The sequence below is a fragment of the Hydra vulgaris genome, chromosome 15, assembly GCF_038396675.1.
Source record: "Hydra vulgaris chromosome 15, alternate assembly HydraT2T_AEP".
In the NCBI taxonomy this organism is placed as follows: Eukaryota; Metazoa; Cnidaria; class Hydrozoa; order Anthoathecata; family Hydridae; genus Hydra; species Hydra vulgaris.
Genome location: NC_088934.1, coordinates 3,286,752 through 3,300,579, shown reverse-complemented (window position 1 = coordinate 3,300,579; position 13,828 = coordinate 3,286,752). Strand labels below are relative to the sequence as shown.

The window sequence follows — 13,828 nt, the reverse complement described above, 5'->3', positions numbered from 1 at the left end:
TATTAAAAAAAAAATTCAAATTACTTGGATATTATTAAACTTCTTTTGTTAATTGAATGAAAATATGTGTGTGTGCGTGAGCGTAATTTTAATTGAATGAAAATATGTGTGCATACGAGCATAATTTTAACAAAATTAACATTAGCAAGTAATTTGAACATTAGTTACTTGCAGGTTTAAATTTAAAAAATGCATTGATTTTATTTAAAATTATCATTTTAAAGAGAATAAGAGTTTATTAATCTTTAAGCATTAAGTTACTTTTGCTACAGTCATGAAGAACTATTACTCTGATTCTGAAAAAAAAAAAAATTTTGACCGTTGATAAAGACAATGGATCGTCAATTCCATGTGTTTTGACAAAAAAGTTAAACGCATGCTTTATAAACCATTTTTGGGGTGATTGAGGTGGCACCAATCAAATTCAACTAACTTTTAGTAATTTAATTAACTTTTGTTAATTCCCTTTTAAGACCATTACATTGTATATTTTCTGGAAAATCTCGCACACATTTTTGATAGTTACTATGAAAATTTGAATCTTATGGTATAAGCATGAAAAAATGCAATAAAGATCTAATGGCCTTAACTGTATATTCATTAGAAAATGAATTATGTATGTTTCATGCTAGAAAATAAATGCTTATACCTTTGTAAGTTAGTTGCTCTTCTTCCCCCTTTGATTGGTGCCATCCCAAACCCCCTTCCCCCTCACCCTCACCCTCACCTTAGTGAGTGGGAGGGGGGAGGGGAAGGGATCCAGACCACATAAACACCACTGATTACCTATAATAAAATAGAATTTAAAGAAATAATGGTTTCATTTTGAAATTAATTTAGATATTTAGGTATTAAGTACCTAAATATTTAAATTAATTTAGAAACCTTTATTTGAACCATAATGAAGATCTCTAAAAAGTAACAGCCCCCTTTATTTTTGCCCCTATCTACTACAAAGACCAGATCAAGGAGAGGATAACCAACCATATCTTTCCTATTATTAAGAAATGACTTATAATTAGTTGCACCCTTTACATAGGCCAGTTGGCAGATTAGAGGAGCACTGGTTTCTAGTAACACATACAACCGTTGATGATTGAAAAATAGGGTGATTTAAAAAGGCTAGCATTTTTGGTGTGAATTTAACAAGTTTATAATGTTTGCATTTTCAGATAGTTGGGTCTAATGGTCTTATATGCTGTTAATCTTAGATCAAAACAAAGTGTTAGAAAAATTTAAAGGCATCTCAAAATGGCTGAAAATTGGACTTTTTAGGCGAGTGGAGATTTTGCTTTTAGATATATTTAAGTTCTAAACTGCAACAAGCTGCCTGTATTTTGCCCGTTTATTGCAGACAGTAGTAGCTAATCAGAAAAACTGTAAAGACTTGTGGATAAACAGAATAATGCTACAGTTAGTTTCATTTTGGCATATTTTAGCATATTTCATGATTTTTTCCAAAGTTGAGGAGGTCATAATTTTTTTCTAATTGAATACAAGTTTTTTAAAGAGAGAACTATCCAGAAAATAGTTCTAGAAAAAATGAGACACTTGTTGAAAGTGAGAAAAAAGTTATACAGCTCTAAAGTAGTCTGTTTTGACCATTTGTAAATCGAGGGGGGCCACTGTGTCATGTTTGCAAGGCTATAATTTCCGAACCGTTGTACTTGAAAGTCTGAAATTTCAAATTTAACCTATCTACATGATGCACATAATAATATGTAAAAATCAGGAAAATCAGAGATGAGAACCACAGGCCATTGGTTGAAATATAATGATTTGACCCATAAACTTAAATAGAAAAAAATAAAAATAATTTAAATAATTTGTGAATTGTTTTTATTTTTATTGCTTTAGAGTGGTTGTTATTTTCAGCAACAAAATTTGATAAGGCAAAGCAAAAAAATAATAATAATAAAAAAAAAAGAACAGTTTTAAGATGACATTAAAAATAATGATTGTCCTTGTTAATCTTATTTGTTTTTTATTTAAAGAGGAAAGCGAAAATATAAATTGCTATCTGTTTGTAAAATATATTTGTAAAATTTTAATGTAACAAGTGTGTACCATCCATATATAAAATTGCCTATGTAATGCATGTATGTACTTGTATGTATAACTTTTTTTTTTATTATATAACTACATTAGTGTATGTACGTTTAGCTTATCGGGCTACGGCATTTACTTTATACATGGAATGTCAGTGGTTTGAATTCCACAAACGCCAATTCTTTTAAACTGTTTTTCTTTTAAATACCGCTGGTCATGTATTTGCAGTGTAACCATTTATCTTTTCTTTTTTGTATATAAAAAACTTTTTGTTGTACGCTTATGAATGATACACATCTCTTCGTATTCAGATTTGATATACTATTTAAGCCTTTCAGTGTATTTTTCAAGTTAGGTGCACACACCTATAAACATAGTTTTTAAGCTTCAATTAGGCCATGCCGTCTACACATTTTTCACGCAGTCTTAATTGTTTTATATTACCTCTCTATTCATCAATACTTTTTATCCCCAATCTTTAGGCTTTGTAATTTTGGATACCTGTTGCTTTTTAACATTCGGCTCAGTACGCTTAGTTCTACACTTAGGTCTTCTATATTATTGGTGAACAATTATTAATAATAATTATTATTATTTGTTATGCAATTATTTATAATAATTGTTATTAGTTGTTTACATATACAACCCTCGGAATTAGGTCAGCAATAATTAGCCAACCTCAATCTTTTAGAGGTCGGCACCAGGTTGGCAAAAATCATTTGATACAAAGGTCTTACCATAAAATATAGAAACGAGATTGGCAATTTTTTGCCGACCTCAAACATTATCAGGTCGGCAGTTAGGTTGGCATTGCCGAATGCCGACCCTAATTCTGAAGGTTGCGTATATATCACCAATAACATAGTAGACCAAAAGGGATGGGACGGGTAGAAAAACAAAAAAAACTATGGAATAGGTTTATTTTGAACATAGGATATTCCATGTACGAAGTTAACGCCTTATCCAAATAAGCTAAACGTGCGCAGATAAATAAATACATATATATAATAATAAAACTTATACATAAAAATATGCGCATGCATTATATAGACATTTTCATATAGGCACAATAAAGACTTGTTTCATTAAAATTATACAAATATATTTAACAAACAGATAACAATTTATAATTTTGCTTTCCTCTTTAAAAAAAACAAATAAAATATAGGAAAACCATTATTTTTAATGTTGACTTGAAACCAATTTCTTTTTTTTTGCCTTATCAAATTTAGTTGATTAAAATAAAAACAACTCTAAAGAAACAAAAGTAAAAACAGAAAACAGATTATTTAAATTATTTTTAACTTTTTTGTATTTATCTAAATAGAATAAATATTATTTTAATTTGCTATTTTGTTAGTTTTGCTTTTTTTGTTTTTAAAACTTTTTTGCGCAACGCTTAATATAAAATAATTTGCAAATGGCTGTGACCAAGTTGTTTAAAATAAAATAGCCATGCGTGGACAAACAAAACAAAAAACTACACCCGCTTCCTGGGAATGATTGCCTAACCTAATTCTGTAAAATTCATAATTTTTTAATTTTGAGATAAATAAATGGATAAAAATAAGTTAAAACATATCAAAAATAGTAACTGTCGTCTATTTATGGTTAAACTTCCTACGTAAAAAAAATCATACATAAAAAACCATTACATTTTATGGAAAAATTTTCACTTAAAAAAGTTTTATAAAAGTCTTTTGTAGGCAAAAAATGTGCCAATCAAAACACAACAAAGTTAAATATAAAAATGGAAGTCATTAAAACTGAGTAAAAAAATCTTTCAAAATAAACCGAAAAACAGAGCTAAAATGTTTTAGTGTAACTGGTTGTGTTTAAAAATTCAAAAAACAAATACAGTTGACCAATACTTTTTTTTGTGGGTAGTTCGGAAAACGAGTCACTAAGTTAAATATCTGAATAAGAGATTGAGAAATACGGAAATTATGGGCTAAATCTTTTACTAAATACAAATCAGTTATTAAATCTTTAGTTAAAATTTAATTGAATGTTTTTTAAAATTTTACTAATCAAACTAAAAATTTCTTACTATATCAACTACTTAATAACATTTCCTAACCTCCTACTATATTATACCTCTTAATATTACTTATTTACATTATTATTATTTATTAAATTTGTACTATTACATATTATTTCCATATTTATTTACTCATTTCAAGACAACAATAAATATTAATTCATTAAAACAAGCATTATAAACTTTTCGAAAAATTTAACTAAAAATACCGAACACTTTTTGGTTATTTTTTGCTTGTGGTTTTAACTAAAACAATTATGGTAATAGCTGCAAAGCTATGAATATTAACTAGATATAGACTTGTTGTTATATTGTAGTCAACTACAAAGCTGCAATATGTTCTTGTCAACACAACTCTCATAATATCCAACCCTAGAATTTAGGAAAAATGAGGTCGGCAATAATTTGCTGACCTCAATCTTATGGAAGTTGGCATAAGGTTGGCAAAAAAAAATTGATGAAAAGGTCTTACTGTAAAACATAAAATGAGGTCAGCAGTTTTTTGCCAACCTCAAACATTTTTAGGTCGGTATTTAGGTCAGCTTTGTCAAACGCCGACTCTAATTCCAAGGGCTGAAAACCACAATACAATTCTTATCCCTTGCAAAAAAGCTACAATATAATTAGCTCAAAAGCCTTAATATGTATTAATTTACCCATTAATTTATATAAATATGTCAATTAATTTATCATAATAACAATAATAGTTAAAATGTTTAAAAATGTAGCAATTGACATAATATTGCATCTTCAACTTAAGTTCTTATATGATTACTAGCAAAAAAAATTACAATATATAGCAATTAACAAGCTATATATTTGTTGTTATATTGTAGTTAGCTAAAAAGCTACTATTTATGTTTTGTAGCTATTAACATATTGTAGGCATATTATTTATATAAAAACTTAATGTTTTTATGTTAACAAACAAAACTATAAGTTTAATTATTCCCATCAATATCCAACTCAAAAATCAACAGCAATCAAATTTTTCTAGGGATAAAACACAAAGTTAAATAATAATGTTCAAAAATACTTAAAAACTGATATAAAGCTAGTCACAAACTTATTTCTCACTAGGATATATTAGAGCAGTGCACAACTAAATCTGCTAAAGTGTGTATATATAAACATTAAAACAAATAACCTTGTTTGATAGTAAAAAATCCAAAATGTCCAAAACATAATATTTCAATGTTATTGTTAGATCTAAGTTCAGTAACTTCTCAGCAACAATTCTTTTATCAGCAGAAGATGCATTATTTTTCACCAGCTGTTGCAATTCCTTTCTACCTTTGCTTAACTCACATTCATTTTTAAATAAAGGTTTTTTTGAATATACATTATCTGCTAAGGATGTTACAGATGGTTTTTCATTTAAATCATATAATTCTTCTATATTTAAACTTAAAAATTCATTATTATATCGTAAATAGTTAGAAGGATCATTCAAAAGTAAACTAGAATTTAGTTTTGCACTGTCTGGTTCATTAACCTGAAATGCCTCTGATGATTTTAGTCTATCTGATTCCCTGTTAAGAGGTAAGTTACAAAACTTCAATGAACTAATGTAAGAAAACTTCTCTGTCATATTAGAGTCTGTATTTATTTTCTCTTTAACTGGATTATTAGATAATGATTGGCTAAAAATAGAATAAGAACTGCTATTCTTTTCACCTTTATATTCAATTTTTGACATACTTGAATCATTGATTCCTGATAAAAAACTATTTCTTGAACGTGGAACTGGTACAGGACGTCGAGGTGGTACAGGCTTTTTTGTATCTGTAACTAAACTTTGAGTTCCACTCAAATTTAAATTTAAACCTTTGTCCATTTTTATAAAAAGCTTGCAAAACTTATTGAAATCTCTTTACCAAAACATTCCTATTCTGTTCAATTAACTTTCTATATAAAAAAATAAAAAAATCATTATCAAGTAAATAAGATTCATTAATTTTACAAAATAAACTTATTTTTATTAATTAAAGAAAAATATTTTTGATAAATCAACATAGACAATACACAAATATATATATATATATATATATATATATATATATATATATATATATATATATATATATATATATATATATATATATATATATATATATATATATATATATATATATATATATATATATATATATATATATATATATATATATATATATATATATATATATATATATATATATATATATATATATATATATATATATATATATATATATATATATATATATATATATATATAGAACCCTTAGATGTTGTCCGAAAGTTTTTTCCATATTTTGTTGACAAAAAGTAAAAATTAAAATGCAAGACCGGAATTTTTTTTTTTTTTAAATGATAAACTGCCTGCCCCAACCAAACCCTCAGTCGATGTAGCAGCACTCCCTTGCGGGTCAGGCTATTTGTCAGTCGATGTAGCAGCACTCCCTTGCGAGTCAGGCTATTTGTCAGTCGATGTAGCAGCACTCCCTTGCGAGTCAGGCTATTTGTCAGTCGATGTAGCAGCACTCCCTTGCGAGTCAGGCTATAAGATAGTCGATGTAGCAACACTCCGTGCATGATTTACAGTGGTTTTTGTGGTTTTTTTAAAAAACGATTAATTTGTAATTAAATTAATGGTTTTTACTTTCGTCCAACACGGAAATGTTGGACGAAAGTTAAAAGTAATTAAAAGTGACGTATATGTTGGCGTAAGAATCACTTTTTTCCTTCCGCTCTTCCCAAAGCCAACAAACTATAGATCTATATATATATATATATATATATATATATATATATATATATATATATATATATATATATATATATATATATATATATATATATATATATATATATATATATATATATATATATATATATATATATATATATATATATATATATATATATATATATATATATATATATATATATATATATATATACACACACACTATATACAAAAAGTTTAAATGCACTTGTTTTTTTAAAGTTAAGGTAAATTTAGAGTGGTACAAAGAGAAAATACGAGGCAGGGTCCAGTTTTTTTTTTTAGCTTATTATTAATTAGGAAAAAATACAATTTGAGTAAAATAAATACAAATACTTTTCTGAAAATAAATATGAAACTCCAGTAATCAAAAAATTACTGCAAAAAAAGTGCATTAAGGATTAAATGCACTACAATTTTTCTTAATAGAAATATATTGATATGACCCCAATTGTTTTTAATACATGCTTGTATTTGCCTTGGCATTGATTCAATTAAGTTTTCAGTCATCTTGATTGGTATTCAGGCCACAGTTTGGTCAGTTCTTGTTTGAGCATTTCATGACTAGGGCAGTTTTATGTCAAATGACCCAGAAATTTTAAAAAATGTCACCCTACATCTCAGATTTTGCTGATTTTTATACAGTTGAGAGTACTTAGTAAAATAAGAATTCCTTAAAAACTTATGGCTCTGTCTCCAAGAAGATCCTGAAATATGACCATTTTACTTTTAACAGATGTTGGCCAGACCCCTAAATTCTGAGGGTTGTCCACTCAGAATTGCAATGTTTATTTAGAGGTTTCAAGTTCCATAACTTTAAAAATACTTTATCTTTATACTTAAAAATTTATATCTAGCTATTTTCAGGGGTGGTGAATCCAATGAAATGATTGGAAATGTAAAAAATTATAAAGTGCCTTTAATTATCAATTTAAATTAAATTAGGCAATTTTTATATACCTATTTGTAATGCTCAAGAAACTCATGTGGCCTTGATGATATCAAAAAAAAATCACACATGATAAATTCATTGATCTTTCAAAAAATATAAGGATTTTGACCTGTAAGTATATGGATTTCCATACATCCATAACAGGGCACAATCCACACTTTTTTGTAGCAGAGTATTGCAATTGATTCTTCACTACCAGACCAGCTGGAGATCTGGAATTTTAGGCATTTATGTAGTACCAATGAACATCCATGTTAAAGTTGTTTTCAGGGCTTAAGAAACCAAACAAGGGTTGGGTCATGGGCCCCACGTTCTTGAAGCAGAATCTTTTGATAGATCTTTCACTACTTTCCTGACAAACTGGAGCTCTGAAAATTTCAGCACTTGTGTAGTCCTGATGAAGGTGTGTTAAAATTGTTTCCATGGCAGATGACCAAAGGGTCCATAAGGCCAAGGCACTGGGAGCCATGTTCCACTTTTCTCAAAAAAAAAATTGTTTTTTCTATTTTTAATAAAGTAAAGATAACTTTGAAAACCTTATTTTTAACTAATTTTTTTGGTTTATATTTGTTCCATTCAGTTTTTGAAAGAAAGTACATATGTTTATATGATTTTTGATTTGCAAGTATAATAATGATTTTAACAAAATTTTACATTGTATAATTTAAAACTTTTTGAATCAAATAGAAAACAGATAGAACAACATTGATCTGTCAGACAACAACAATTGAAGAATACAAATTGATGTTATCAGAGGCATTAAACAAGTTAACAGCTTATTCCTACATTGCTAAATGTCAAGCAAGATATTTAAGATAACGAAAGCAAAAGTTAGAAAGACTGCTGTATTGTATTAGGTGATTTTACAGAAAACTACACATTTGTGATTCAAGATGAAACCCAAAGTTACCATTAGTGCCAAAGTCAATGCACATTACAAAATGACCAGCTTAAAGAAAAATCATTTTGCTTCATGTCAAAAGATAAGCATGTCATGTCAAAAGATAAGCATGACATTGGTTTTGTGTATGAGGTTTATATACAAATAGTTAACTATTTAAAAGAAAATCATCCTAATATTTTAAAGATTCTTTATTTTTCAGATAGTTGCGCTGCACAGTATAAAAACCATAAAAACCTTTACAATACGGGGCCATCCATATATTATGTACACAAAATATATGTTTTCAGCTAAGTAGAACAATTCCGAGAACTAGGAGCTATCATCAATTTAACCCAGAAGCTATAGATACTATTAGCTTTAAACAAACAAGTGAAGATTTTAATATGAAAAACATGTTTTCTTTTTCTGATATTTAAAGCATTAAACCTAATCAGCAAATTAACATCAACACATTGAAATTTGGTGAACATCAACACATTTAAATTTTGTGAACAATTTTGTCTAAATATGATATGCTTCATTGGATTGGTATGATAAACGAAATTGACAATATTGAGCAAGATGTTATAGTAACATTTATGCACCCCAACAGTCCTTTAAACAAACTTTTCTGGCCATCTTGGGTTCCAATTACCAACATAAGTTGTATCATTGATGCACCTGTAACAACAACTAGATGTATGTATACTTTGACTGTTGACGCATCTAAGCAAATTTTAACACAATATTTTTATATTTTATTTTGTAAATAATTAAATAAAACAGAAGTACAAACCAAAAAAATTTTTAAAGACAATATTTTCAAAGTTATCTTAACTATATTAAAAATACAAAAAAAAAATTCACAAGATTCCACTACAAAAAATTGGTCAACCCATGTTTGAGAACTCTAAAAACAATTTTAACATGAACATTTATTGGCATTACAGAAATGCCAAAATTTTCAGAACACCAGCTTGTCTGGAAGGTAGTGCAAAATCAATCGCAATATTCTGGTCACTATCTGCTAAAAGTAAAATGATCATATTTCATGATTCTTTAGAAATTCTTCCTTTTTAAAGCCAGAGGCTAAAATTTTTAAAGAATTTTTATTTTACTAAGCACTCTTAACTGTATAAAAATCAGCAAAATCTGAGATGTATGGTGACATGACCTGGATCATTTGACATGGAATAACACACAGGTTAAAGTCAGGTGATCGTGCTGGCCAAGGCATGAGTCGAATATTATTTTAAGGGAATAATCAGTGATTGTATGTGCTGTAAAGCATGAAGCATTGTCTTGTTGAAATAACTAGTTTTGATCAGCCTGGAATAAATCACGACTAGGGAAAAGCACATTTTCCAAAATCATGATACTCCACATTTTTAAGTCACGATACTCATACCGGTTTTATCTTCCTTTACATATTTTATGGCAGCCAACGCCTGAACCTGATATACATCCCTATATGCTGATGGAACAACCACCTTTTTGAATACGGCTTAGTAGGTGTTGCTTCAAATATTTTTCCCTGTTTTAACAACAACCAAATCTCTTGATTTTTCTGTTAATAACTTTGAAATTCAACTCATCATTAAAAATAATCATTTTCCATTGTTCCACTGAATAATACCAACCCATTTTGCACCATTTTTTTGTCTTTGACGATCGGTTAACATCAACAAAGGCTTTCTTACACCATGAAACAAATTTAGTTCTCTCTTGCATAATAACTTACTTATTGCGATTTGACTGTTTTGTCTACTAGCAAACTACTGATTTATGCATACAAAGCTGATACTCCTGCTTTTGGGTTTACTCATTTATTTTATATATATATATATATATATATATATATATATATATATATATATATATATATATATATATATATATATATATATATACAGGGTGTCCCAAAAAAATTTATTACATATATTATATATTATATATATATCATTTATTATATATATATATATATATATATATATATATATATATATATATATATATATATGCATATATATATACAGGGTGTCCCAAAAAATCTACACACATTTTAGCAGCTGATAACAAGTTATTTCTTCTTTCTTTACAGACTGAACCCATTGAACCGAATGATGGCAGACAGACTTGAATTTGAAGAAAGGAAATTTATTCTAAAATGCTACTGGAAGTATGAAAATGCAGTAGAAGTGCAAAGACAATTTAAGAGGAAGTTTAACAAAGAACCACCTACACGAGTTACGATCACTCAAATTAGAGATAAGTTGAAGCTGATGGAACTGTTCAGGACGTCCATAAGAACCATTCCGCAAGACCATGTACATTGACAAGCCCCACGAAAGAAGAAAGATTACTGGAAATGTTTCAACGAAGTCCAAGAAAGTCTTTATGGCAAGCTAGTTGTGAGGTAAGCATTTCAAAATCATCTGTCCAGCGCATTATGAGTTGTAAGTGGAGAAGCTACATTCCAAGATTAGTCCATGCTCTTAATGACGATGATCCAGACCGAAGAGTACAGTATTGCGAGTGGTACTTGGAACAATGTAAGGAAGATGCACATTTTCCTACAAACAATGGGTGGAGTGATGAGGCCACATTCAAATAACATGGTTCCATTAATAGGCACAATTGCACTTACTGGGGACCTGAAAAACCACATGTTATGGTCGACCACCATGTTAAGTTACCAGGAATTACAGTGTAGTGTGGCTTATCTTTAAGAGGATTAATTAGACCTTTCTTTATATATATATATATATATATATAATATATATATATATATATATATATATATATATATATATATATATATATATATATATATATATATATATATATATATATATATATATATATATATATATATATATATATATATATATATATATATATATAGCATTTCTGATGAATCTTTGTTGATGAAACACAGTGTTAAATAGAAAAAATTTTTGTTAAGTGATTTTCTACTAATATATAATTGCTCTGTTCTTTTAAGAACATTGAGCACTCTATTGTGTAGAATACTTTTTAAAGTTGTTTAAATATATATATATATATATATATATATATATATATATATATATATATATATATATATATATATCCATGGATGCCCAAAGGATTTCTAAATTTCAGAAAAGACACTCTCACCCACTTTGATAACTCTTAAATATGTTTATGCAATGTGGAGGCTATTGATTATTATTTTATTATAAGAAACTTTTTCTAAAATAAATTCATTAATTTTTTGAATATTGTTATTTTGCTTGGCTACTTTTTCCTTCATATTGTTCAATATTAAATTGCTTGCTATATGTTAATGCCTATGGAATAACAAAAAAAAACACAACGGTAGAGGCCTCGGAACAAAAATATCATAAAACATTTGCTCCCCATGCCCAAATATGAGGGCAGAGTATGTAGTAAAATTTTCAACTTAACTATCTTATACTAAATTTAAATTCATCAACAGATTTTAAATTTCATTTTAAAATGTTGTAAACTACAAAATTTATGATTAGGCAAAATTTACCCCACCCCTCCTTTCTGCATAAGATAGATGTAGCTGCAGGGGGTTTATTTTACATTCATATTGGAAGAAGTGACCAGTCATTAGCAGGAAGTTAGGTCTGTGTAAAAGGTTCTTTTAAAATTTATGAAGAAGTCATGCGGTTTTTAATTAATTTACAACATGAATTGATTTGAGAAAGATTTCAGCTTAGTAGCAATTATATTAATCAGTTTAGCTTATTACATAATATGCGTATCAACAGAGTGAGAACTAGGATAATTAGAGTTGCTATTAAGATTAACTGGAAACCTGTGAAAAATTTCAGCCTGCATCTGATGTATCTGTTGCAATAAAGTTGTGATATCCATGTAAACAGTCTACAACTGGAAGATGCAATAAGTCTTTTGCATGAAAGACACACCCTATAAGTAGCATATTAGGTATTGTAAGTTGGTAAGTATTGGGTGAAGTAACGTCAAGCTTTAGTCTGCAGTTACCATTGACATCTAGACCTTTATTTTTCGAAAATGGCTTGTCAGTTATCAGTTTCTTTGTCAGTAAAGAAGCGAGAGACAATCTTAACCATTACATCAAAAGGTGAAACATCGACTTTATTGAAGATAAAGCATAAAACCACAGGATCTTTACATAAGGCTGTATCAATATAGTCATTACAAATTTTCCAATAAACATTTTTTTTAGTTTAGCACATCCATATATATGTATATATATATATATATATATATATATATATATATATATATATATATATATATATATATATATATATATATATATATATATATATATATACCTAGTAGTACCAATTGAAGTGCGAAATTTTAATTCAGTAAAAAAATTTAAGAGAACATGTTTTTAATGCAAGAACAAATGTAATATATACATATTATATGCATGTTATGTTTTAGTTAAAATTAATAAAGAGAGTCCTCGAAATAACCCCCTTTTGCCCGTATGCACGCCTCCAGTCTTGGACGCCATTCCTCGATTGATTTACGCATGGTATCCATGGATAAAGCATCCCATTCTCTGAGAAGTGATCGCTTGAGGGCATCAACGGAAGTGTGAGGTTTGCAGCACACCTTCGCCTCCAGTTTAGACCAGATTGCATAATCCAATGGATTAAGATCTGGTGATGCTGACGGCCAGGCATCCGTAGAGATAAAATCGGGCACATTGGCTGTCAACCACCTCTGTGTTGTCTTCGCTTTGTGCGAAGGGGCACTGTCTTGTTGGAATGACCATTGTTCCCCATTGAACAACAAGTCATCTAGAATCTATTCAAACAATACAAATAAATGCGGGAACTATATAAAAAGCACATGCCTGTTAACATAACAAGTTTAAACAAACTTTAATTGGTACTACAGGGTATATATATATATATATATATATATATATATATATATATATATATATATATATATATATATATATATATATATATATATATATATATATATATATATATATATGTAAATTATGTTAGTGTATTTTACAAATAGAGTGCTCAATGTTCTTAAAGAACAGAGCAATAATTAATTAGTAAAAAACACTTATCTAACTTTTATCTTCGACTTGAAGTTTCACCA

The 13,828-nt window shown here is 28.1% G+C and overlaps 1 protein-coding gene across 2 annotated transcripts in view; it reads right to left on the bottom strand.

Annotated features, from left to right (window-relative positions):
• LOC136091611 (E3 ubiquitin-protein ligase RNF31-like) overlaps positions 1–6,013 on the bottom strand; it is a 118,273-nt gene extending 112,260 nt beyond the window's left edge. For both annotated transcript variants that reach the window (XM_065819316.1, XM_065819317.1), the window contains exon 1: positions 5,238–6,013. In XM_065819316.1, coding sequence (XP_065675388.1) covers positions 5,238–5,927 — 690 coding nt within the window. In that variant the 5' untranslated portion in view covers positions 5,928–6,013. The remainder of the gene's footprint in view (positions 1–5,237) is intronic.
• Between the last annotated feature and the right edge of the window lie 7,815 nt (positions 6,014–13,828).